General features: G+C 39.2%; 1 protein-coding gene across 5 annotated transcripts in view; it reads left to right on the forward strand.

Annotated features, from left to right (window-relative positions):
* Nucleotides 1–8,887, forward strand: part of KCNQ5 (potassium voltage-gated channel subfamily Q member 5) — a gene marked incomplete at both ends in the record, with an annotated part of 274,706 nt that extends 265,819 nt beyond the window's left edge. For all 5 annotated transcript variants that reach the window (XM_084203207.1, XM_084203203.1, XM_084203206.1 and 2 more), the window contains 3 exons: nucleotides 6,501–6,632; nucleotides 7,468–7,594; nucleotides 7,946–8,887. In XM_084203207.1, the coding sequence (XP_084059333.1) occupies nucleotides 6,501–6,632; nucleotides 7,468–7,594; nucleotides 7,946–8,887 (1,201 nt within the window). The remainder of the gene's footprint in view (nucleotides 1–6,500; nucleotides 6,633–7,467; nucleotides 7,595–7,945) is intronic.
* Between the last annotated feature and the right edge of the window lie 2,349 nt (nucleotides 8,888–11,236).

Raw genomic sequence — 11,236 nt, forward strand, 5'->3', positions numbered from 1 at the left:
TCCATAGTGTCCAAATTCCTTAAGATTGACTTCACATTTCAATACTTACTTCATGGGGCTCATTTTTTAGGGGGCCACTGGGTTGTTCAATGCATCATCTGCATTTTTGCTTGGTGCTCTTGGTCATTATCAACTCAAATGGAAAGTAACCAAATGTGAAGGATATAGTTGGGAAAATTTCTCCACAGTACCATCCATAGAAATGTTTTAATAAGAGGAGCAAAGGTGCAAGATTTTATTATTTCAGACATGTACTATTTAACTGATGAGAATTGAATTTTTATATTACCTCTGACTTCTACTCTTCACACCTGGCCTACTAGAAAAACAACTCATGTCACCACTGTGGCTGAGAGTAAGAATCTCCACTTGCCATCAATTAGCCATGAATCTCTCCCATCTCCCAGCAAATTTCAGTGTTTTGCAAGATCACAAGTGACACATGCATCTTCCTTCAGAAACTTACCTTTGTTTGACATCTGTAAGGCAGTAATATGCCATGATCTTGAGACTTCTGTATATGCTATACTTTAATCTCTCCAAATCAAGAGACCGATAATTCAGTTCATCAGGTAGCTGATACACCTCTTTCTGATTATTCAGAGTATCTGTTACCAGACTGCACTGGGATCTATGCAAACATCTGAAGAAGGATCTGAGACTCTATAAAGTAACTGTAGAATTTCAAGATGATAACATCTGCCTATATGGAAACTTTGTGCCTCATTTTGAAGCTTGTTTTTAGAAACAGCTTTGAATTGCAAAGGCAGTGAGGGAGGGTGAAGGCTGGTTTTCCTTTCATGCTGGTATACAGAGGCAGGCAAAGACAGAAGGCACTTACATAGTTTTATGATGCACTAGGAAAAGACCCCAAATATAAACACAGACAGGTGAATCCATTCTTGATGCATCAACTTGAAAAATTGCTATAAGGGAGTCCACTTATTTTTTCCTGCTTAGACCTGGGTACAAATTGTTTTACAAAGACACAAATGGCCCTTTTGTTTTCAGGGGAAATGAAACTAATAAAATTAATTCATGCTCCTGGGTTTACAGAGGTAGGTGCTCTCTCAGTTTTGGAATCAAAACATTTGGGGTGGGGGGTTTTTTTCAGTGCAAGGAGCCTAAAATATGCTGCTCACTCTCATGTTGCACATCCTTGAAATAGCAAAAGACAAAAATCGGTTTATTTATAATTCTTCATTTTGGTAATTTCAAAGTCTACTGTGTCCGTTTTGACCTTGTTTACTTATATATTTTCCAGGGTTACTTTATTTTTCAAAGCAGCTTTTTAAGTAAAAAAAAACCCAAACTCTCATTTTGTTATAGTCAAAACAAGGGATGGAGAAAACAGTCCTTTCCTGAAAAAGTTCTCAACATTTTGGTCCTTTCCAAAAACGACAGGACTCTCAACTAGTCCTACTGAAGACCCACCAGGCAAACCTGTCTGGTAACATCTCAAGCTCTCAATCTGCTCTCAAAGCCTCCTAAACTGAGTCTTTACCTCGTGTGCTGCCCTCTCCATCCCCTCTTACTGCAAAAGCTTTCTGTCAGGAAAGGTCAGCTGAGGGGTAGGGAAAGTAAGGAGAAGCTGCTTGATGCACAGAGTTGGGTGAGCAGGGAGCAGACGGGCAGTGTGGTGAAACAGGGTGTGCACTGCCGCACGCCTTGGGCCCAGTCAGGATCTGTCCTGCTCATCCATGGCCTCCAGCTGGGACCAGAGCAGTGCACAAAGCAGTCCTTGCTAACAGTGCACCGAGTCTGTGTGCCAGCAGGGTCTTCAGCACTACTCAACCATCCCCAGACTTGTTGTGAACAAAAAGCCATTAATATCCTGCAGGGTTCCTGGAGACTAACAAAAAACTTTGCCTTTTCCAGCTCTGTTAATTCACAATGATGAATGTGTATAAAAGAGACTAAAAGGAAGATTAGGATACCTTGTTTCCCTATATTGTGATATCTCTGATCATTTTCCACAGCAAGAAGCACTCATTTCAATAATACTTTCCACATGGAAATGATGGAATTACTGTACTGTTTATGGAATACAAAATGAGATTTGAGAAGCATAAATAAATATGCAATAGAAAATAACTGCAATGGCAGGAAGATGAAAGTACTGACCTAATAGGTCTTTTCTCTCTTTAACTCTAGTGATTGCAAAGATATGTTTTCATTTGTTGCTAAGAAAAAAAATAACTGTGGCTAAATGTAATGAAACTTGAGAATTCTAGAGCTGATATGCTGTATAGTTGAACAGTCATACATATTTAACAGACAAAGATGGAAAATATAATTTACCATTTATGTTCAGTCTTTACAATGTTCCTGCAACACCTATAAAATGTATTTTTAGTAGCCACTTTGAATTTGTTCAATGTAGTGTTTCAGAACCCCCTCTTTCTTTTAAATCCAAACATATTGTTTATTTTCTGCCAGATGGTATTCAGAGCCTAGGCAAGGCTCTTATACATGTGTTTGGCTAGGACAGCACTGTACTTGGGGGAAAATCATGTTTCTGGCTGCTAGGGGATGAGTCAGGTCGAGACAGGAGAGAGAAGACAATTTTGACTCACTTGCCTTTCATGTAGTAGAACTGTGTCTCAAACACCTTTGTCCGCTGGCCTCTGTGTTGGACCCTGATCTCTTCTGCACATTACATTTTACCAGGAAGAAGGGATATTTGGCAAGGTAAGGGTAGTGAGATAGAGGCACCAGCACAGCTAAATCTCTATGCACCTGCTTTCCTGATGTTGTAGGTGAGCAAACAACCTGTGGTCACCTCATCTGGCTACGGATAAAACAACCTACCTGTCTTTTAATATTCAAGGCAGTAACCATGTACGATTCCACCTGAATCCCAGTAGAATGAAGCTCTGTTTCTTCCTGAGATTATGACAAGACTGAAAAGACACAGCTTTGAAAATAATGGCATGAGTTTGACAGGGCTGCACCAAGGATTAGAGACGCTCTAATGGCACCAGCCTCAGGAAAGTGCACTAAATGACAAGCAAAACAGCTTTTAACGCTGGGACAGGCATCCTGAATGCAAATGACAATGCAGTGAATGCCAGGGAAGATATGCAACATGTATGTACAGAAAACACTGTCATTTTACAGCAAGGCTGATCCTGCATCCAAGAACAGATAAATGGAATGGGCGCTGCTCTTGGCCGCTATGGGTCAATAAGACAAAAGTTGGTACTGGACCTGTAACTTTCCACAGATTATCAGGGTACATAAGGATTAGTAGGACTGTGGTTTAGCTAATAATTTTAGACAAAGCACTTTTATATATTGGTCTGCTTCACCAGACTATATTTTTTTTTCTGCTCTTCTCTGTATGACTGAAATAAGGCACTTTTTATGACTAACTCTCGCCAGAACACTGTCATGCTTGTGGCTTGTGTGTGTTTACAACCGCGTATCATCTGCCACATTAGTTTGAGTTATACAATGCCACCTTGCAGCATGGCACGGGCGCTTTAAACGCGCAGAGTTCGATCCCTTCCGAAGCGGCGCGGCCGGCCCGGCCTTGCCCTCAGCCGCGGCCGCGGCGGCGCCTGTGACGGGCCTTGTTCGCCCCCTGCTGGTGCCGCTGGGAAGCGCAGCCCGGGGCGGCTGCTCCCAAAACCTGCGGGCTGCGCGACTCGCTGCTCATTTTCCCCTCTTTGTACCGACAGCTTACCGGCAACTACCTTTGTTTTTATCCCACAGGAGCTCACAGTCTACGTAGTTGTACATAATCTATCAGGATGGGTGTCCAAACACAAGGAATCGTGCAGTGGTTTGGGTACAAGTGACCGCAGCAACCCTCTAGTTCCGAGCACCCCGCTCTGCGCGGGGACGCCTCCCGCTCTGTTGCTCCAAGGTTGCTTGGGTCCTGAGACCAGCTTGCTCCAAGCCCCATCCAACGTGGCCTTGAACTCTGTCAGGGATGGGGCATCCACAACTTTCCTGCATGATCTGTTCCAGAGCCTTACCAGCTTCACAATAAATTAATTACATAGTGATTCCAAGATATGGGATGCCAACTGATTTTATAAAACTGACACTAAATAACTATGGAGATTCAACCAAATTTAACAATTGCAAAGCAGTTGCTAGGCTCCATCACTGAAAGGATTCAGTTTTTCTTTTTCTTAAATAACTTGAAGGCTTTTAAAACGACACTTTTTAAATAGTGCAATATTTTCTGTACAGTTTATGTAAAATTTTGCGTGCTTGAACAAAAAAGAAGTAAGCAATATGGGTCTGTTCCAAACCCTGCTGAAGTTAATTAAGATGGAATCACATGAGCTAATACCTAAACCAGAAATAGTACAGTTACAGCTCACTGATACAGCTGTGATGCTTTCAATTCTGTTTGACTCTGAACATTATGAACAAACTGCCTTGATAAGCAAAAAAAAGTGTTATAAAGCTGCAAGGTAGTAATGAAGACTTTTGTGCTAACTGATTAAGAAGCTTCCATGGTTCCTAATAATAATTAGTCTTCTGCCTCTTCCCTTGTAAAATCATCCAGTTGTGGTAAATTCAGTTGTCTTCAATTATGCTAATAATCGTCTGGCTCTTATTTTCTAATAGAGTTTCATATTTTTACTTTATTGAATGCACTAAGTAAAACATTGTGACCACCGAAACATAATAATAGTAACAACAGAACTATTATACTGTCTTGTATGTCAGCTCCATTATTCACTCTTCATAACCTCAATAAAATCTAGATTCAGAAGATTAGGTTGTCATGGTCCTATAAACCAACATCTTGGCATAATTAGACAGCTAAACAAAAAAAAAAAAAAAAAAAAAAAAAAAAAAAAAAAAAAGCAGCCAAAAAAAAAAAAGTCTGCATCCCAGATTCATCACAGCTTCACAGGCTTCAGACACCAAAAGCCATTGGTCTGTAGAAGCAGCTGGTAATGCAAAAGAGAAAAGCCCATGATCCAACATATTTTAAAGTGCATGGAGATCAGTCTTGAAGTGTCAAGTTGATGGACTGCTCCTAAAAGGCCTTTTCCACTTTTAATCTCTATAATTAGAATCATAGTTCAAGTTCTATACCAGTGACAAACAATCTCATTTTTAACTGAAAGTCATCAGAATAGGAAATACCAGCAAGCTAAGTACTGTGAGAAAAGGCTGACATTACCTATAGGAATATTTATGTACAATACAAAAAGTAGAGGATCATTATATACCATCAATACATTGTACACACCTATTGTCATAATATCTGTCCTAACTATATGAGGAATGACTTTTCTTAATTCCACTAAAACATTAATAATCTGTTTTTTTCAGAGATTGAGAACCATGTTTTGGGTTTTATTATAATTTGTTGTCTTACAGCTGCTAAATACATATCATAATAAACCCAGAGGGAATGTATTATCATGACTACTGGCATTTGGGATAGGATACCAATTTACAGTCTCTGCTTCTTCAATTGTAATAGATAGCAAGTATCAGCGGTTTGGCCCTAATGGGATTTCATAAGCTCTGCAGAACAGGCCAGCATGGCTAATACACCTGATCCCTTGTTTTCTCTCCCAATCCTTATGTAAACCAAGGAAAATTTCAGGTTCTACCAGCTGACCATGAAAATCATCTCACTGTCATTTACTTTCCAAATTTGTCATTTTTATTGTTGAAAATTTGCAATTTAATATCAAACTTTCTATTCTAGCAAGAGCTACTCAGGGGACATCACATATTCGTGTAACATACCACAGAAACTTGTGCAAGACTTACATAAAAACATGTATGCCATTCATCAATTTTGGACATTTACTGTAACCTGAAACCTTACTATTCTGCAGTAAAGTTCAAGGAAAACCTCATGAATGCTAATTAAGCAATAATTCCTATATATTCCAGTAGGGAACAAACATGAAAACTTCTCTTCAGCTTGCAAAATTTGATCTTAAGTCAGCCAAATAAGTTGAAAACAAATATTTAGGCCTGAATGTTAACTAAAATATAAAAACTGATGAAAACTTAATGGGGCGCTTTTTTTTTCTTCCCACAAAGAGGAGAGCAAGAAAGATAAAATGAACACCAGAACAAGAATACTGTTATTTAAGTTTGTGCAATTGATTCACTAAAGATATCTTTCCTGTAACAAGAAAAGAAGTATGTTATGCACAAATGTAGCTGACATGATATTGCACTCAAGTCAGTGAAACTAATCCCAGGCTTAAGTCAGGCATATCTTTCATATCAAGCACCTAGCATAAAAAATATTGAACATGTATATACTGATACACTAAACCTGCTCTGCAGTCTTTAAAACATTGTCACCTGATCTCTCAAACAATTCAAAGACATAGCTACAGTGCATTTGTACTTAAAAAAACAACCATGTGAAAGTTTACCTGCACAAGCTGTATTGAAAATACCTTCCATTTAAAAATGAGCTATCAAATTTTGTCAGTGTAATATACCTATGGTTCCACAATTATTGAAAATTAACCTATAAAATGGTTTTCCCCCCACAGAATTATGAAGTTTCATGTTGCAAAGAGAAAGTTTAAGGAAACGCTTCGCCCATATGATGTCAAAGATGTCATTGAACAGTATTCAGCAGGTCATCTAGACATGTTATGCAGGATTAAGAGTCTTCAGTCACGGTAAGGAAAGAATTAGTTACACTCTGCATAAGCATCTAATGTCATTCACTGCATAAAGTATATTGGCAACGTTCAACATTCCTGTGTTATGCAGCCTCTCTTTCTGTGAACACAGCTGAGCCAGAAATTGAATTGTGGGCAAAAGCAAACAAAAAAGCATGTATTCAAATTTTTCTCAGAAAATGGAAGTCTGAAGAATAGAAAAGGTAATCCTTTATCTGTAAAGTCCATTTGTAAACAAGGATTTCAGTCAAAAGACTGAGGAAGACATTGAGAACTGCCTCTTTCCTACTTCCTCTTTTCACACAAAGGAAATTGAGAACTACTGATAATGTAGTATGTATGTAGGTTTTATGTTAGAGATTCCCAGCAACCGTAATTAAAAAACCAAACCAAATAACACTGCATCATATTTAGCATTATCAGAGAAGGTTTAGGGATTCCTGTTTCAAACTGACAAGTCTCTCAGGAGTGGATGTTGTTGTTAGAATGGGAGACCTGGGAGTGGCACTGGTATGTTTGTTTCTACGTGACATCAAGCCATTGGAGAGGCCGCCTCTTCTTTCCCCCTTCCATCAAGTCTAGTCTTACCAGATGATGGCTAATTTCTGGCTCCTGGTTAATGCCAACAAAAAAGAAATGCAGTCTAATATGTTCCAAAATCACTCCTTTTTTTTTTTTTCTTCATTTCCCTTAATTAATAAAATTGTTTATCTTCTTCTTTTAGTGCTTTCCTGAAGTAGTGTAATTTTTATTTTTAACATATAAATATGGCAAACACTTCCACACCTATGCCAGTTCCCGAAATGGCAACAGCTTTTGGTTTCTCTTACAGCGTTGACCAAATTCTTGGAAAAGGACAAATCACAGCAGATAAAAGAAGCAGAGAGAAGAATCCTGCAGATCATGAGACAACAGATGACGTCAGTATGTTAGGGAGGGTAGTCAAAGTGGAGAAACAGGTACAGTGATTATCCATGTTACTTTGTCTTGCTTTCTTGCTCATGCCTTTTCTGTGTTTTATTGCCAGTTTCAAAAGCTGAACAAGTTAATTTTCTTTCCTAGTATCTGCTTCATTTATACATTGAAATAAAAACTACATGCCTCTTATTACCTTAACCCTTTTCTCCCCTTTTCTCAGCTTGGTTATGAAAAATGTACATGGCTTCTGACATTCTTTTTCAAGGGTCAATAGCTACTTCCATCAAGCTACTTCCATTTTTCTCTTCAGCAGTTACATTTTCCCTTTGCTTGGGTTCCAGATATTTTAAATTAGCATTTGGCACTAATGTTGACCTTTTCCTCTCGTATAGGTACAATCCATTGAATCAAAACTGGACTGTCTATTAGATATTTATCAACAAGTTTTGCGAAAAGGATCTGCATCTGCGCTCACTTTGGCTTCATTTCAAATGCCAGCTTTCGAGTGTGAGCAGACTTCTGATTATCAAAGTCCATCAGACAGCAAAGATTTGTCTAATTCTGCACAACTTAGTGGATGTGTATCCAGATCAGCTAGTGCCAATCTGCCTCGTGGCCTACAGCTCATATTGACACCAAATGAATTTAGCACTCAGGCTTACTATGCTTTTAGTCCAGCTATGCATAGTCAAGCAACACAAGTGCCAAATGATGGACCTGCAACAGTAAATAATACAACAAACCAAATAAACCAGACAACTAAGCCAGCAACTCCGACAACATTACAAATACCACCCTTCTCATCGATGAAGCATATCAACAGGCCTGAGCCCATTCATATTATTCCTGTAACCACACAGGAAAATATTTCTAATGTCACCGCTTGCCTTGTTGCATCAAAGGATAATGGACAAGTTGCACAGCCCAGTGCGACAAAGGATGTCACATGGAGAAAAAGTCTGGATACAGAAGGGGAACCTTTGCTCTCAGTTAAACCTGTAGTGCAAATGGATTTAGGAAAATCTTTATCTGTACAAAACCTTATGCAGTCAACTGAAGAACTGAATATACAGATTGCTGGCAGTGACTCCAGTGGTTCCAGAGGTAGCCAAGATGTATACTCCAAATGGAGGGAGTCAAAATTATTTATAACAGATGAAGAGTTGGAGACAGAGGCAGGGACAGAGACTACTGAAGCCATCTCGCGCCCCTTAGTGGAAACAACTCTCTCTGCTGACTCTCTAAGGACTGGAATATCAAGATCATCTCAAAACATCTGCAAGCCAGGGGATGGTACAGAAGCACTCAATCTGCTCCATGTCAAACTTAAATAACTTCTGGCTTTCTTCATTGGCTGGGTCATTCCTCTAGTCATACATATCATAGCATGAACTGTTTTGAAAGCCTTTTTAATAAGATAAAATCACAAAAATCAGGATGAATCTGCAAAGCAGTTGAATGAGCCCATATTTCCTAGTTGCATGAAAAAGCATGTCTAAGCAATGGCTAACATCCAAATTTACACCTACAGTACAGCAGCCTTTCATGTAGTACAGTAGGTTTAAATAATGAGTTGCCTACAAAGCTAATGCTGCAGGACATATCAAAAAACAAAAATTTGAGCATTTAGACCTTATGCTGTTTCTATGGGGCAGAAGTAAAAATCTTAAGGTTTAAAGCACTTTGCTTCTGAACTGATTAAATATATATATAATGTCCTGATTTAGATGATAGTTTATGTTTACAACAAAAAGATTATCTACAGCTGCTAGCAAGGTACCAAGGAAATGAGTAACATGGGGTTAGAAATGGCTGCCAGTCGCAAGATACACACATTAACTCATCAGTAATCAGTTATTTTTAGCTCTGAAGAACAGTATGTTAATACCTGTCTAGTGCTGTGGCAGAAGTACCTGACACACCACTGTCCCATTTCTTTATAACAAGAACTATTTTGTTACAAAAGGTTTGTATTTTAAGGATTGTGTCTGGCCTCAGAAGTGGATAATGTGGGTGACTGCACTGAAAATTCAAGGGAATCTCTCCTTCTTCTAGTCTCATTGAGAAGCTGACTTGTGAATCTGAACCATTTTGGCGGCAGTAGGTGAGGGAAGGAAGCAGGTGCTGCCTTTATTGTAGAAGCAATATTCCCTTCTTGTGAAAATTTTGGCAATTTTCCTTGCAGTCCCAACCTGATGTTACAACAGCACTTGCATAAGGCTGGACAAGAAGGGACAATGAGGAACTGAAATACAGAGTAAAACTAAAGAGGAGAGAACAGAAGGGAGAAAGACAACACAACCAATGGGAAAATAAATAAATAATAATATGGATTTAGATGGGCAGGAAGGGAAATCATCCCAGAAAATAAAACAAGAAAGGTAAAGAAGGAAAAAGTTACTTTTTTTTTTTTTTCTCACAGATACTGAGTGTTATTTAAAAAAAAAAAAAAAAAGCCACACAGGCAAGGGCTTATTTCTTTTTTAATAAAAGGGGAAGAGGAGAGAGGGAAAATGGTCAAACTCTTAGCTCAACACTATGTCCCAACTACAGTAATTTCTTGTGAACTTTCCAACACAGGATTCACAGAGTCCTTCCTGCTAAAACCCAAGTTTTCAAATTCAAAGCCTACATCAGACTGAGCATTCCTGCCTGATACATCCTCTTTTTTTTTTCTTACTCTAGCCTACACTTCACTTCTGCTGAGATGCAAGAGCAGTGTTAGTGTCTGCCTGCACATCCCCAGCAAGGCTTTGCCACTGGGAGAACCCTTGCAGAGCCTAAACGGGCTTTCACTCTTCCCAGCTGAATGAGGTTTCTGTGTGTTGCCTCCTGCCAGATTGTCACCCCACCTGCACCACAGGCTTGTAGACAACCCAGCTTGGGTTCAGCTTCCCTCTAGCAGCAGGAATACCGAATGTACGGGTGTGCCAGTGCCAGCTCACTCAGGGCAGTGTTTTCTCAAGGCCCAGACCCGCTGGGAACTCGCTATGTACATCAAAAACATCACTCCAGTCTTAACTGTGGCTAAACGCTGTAGATTGTATTGTGAAGGAGCTGATCTGTTTACTATGAAACCATTGTAACTTATGCTTCCATTTGCTTTACAGAAGTATTCCTGGATGTTACATGAGAACTTTATTATGTGAAAGTACGTGCAAATTGTAGAGTGTATATATTGTGTCACTATATGGGGTCCATGGATGGTACACTGTGTTCCATGGCTTATGCCGGAGCAAACTTCAGTTGTTAAATCCTGAAAGACACCTTGAAGCACAATTTCCTCACTGCTGATTTGCCATATAGTTCACCACATTCAGCCTCTCCTGTTTTCCTTTATGTGCAATCTGACCATACCGAAGCCTGATTACAACAGCAATTTTGTGAGGATAAATACATTTTTTTCCACATCTCAGTTCACTTAACTGTTAACTTATTTGAATGTCTGCAGTTTATCCAGACAGATATGTAAGTTTAAAGTATTGAAAATTTTAAAATTATAATAGTTTTTTAGGCTATTTTTTCCTTTTTCCTGTTTATGGTGCCTTTCTTGCCTTTCATGTGAAGCCTCCTGCTGACCTAAGAAGCATCAACGTGCTGTTAGGTTCAGTTGAGGAGCAAGCGATTGGGCACATGGCAACTGTGTGTCCATAGTGAAACTCCCTTCCCCTCCTTGAGGAGAC

This window comes from Fringilla coelebs, assembly GCF_963513975.1.
Source record: "Fringilla coelebs genome assembly, chromosome: 3".
Taxonomy (NCBI): Eukaryota; Metazoa; Chordata; class Aves; order Passeriformes; family Fringillidae; genus Fringilla; species Fringilla coelebs.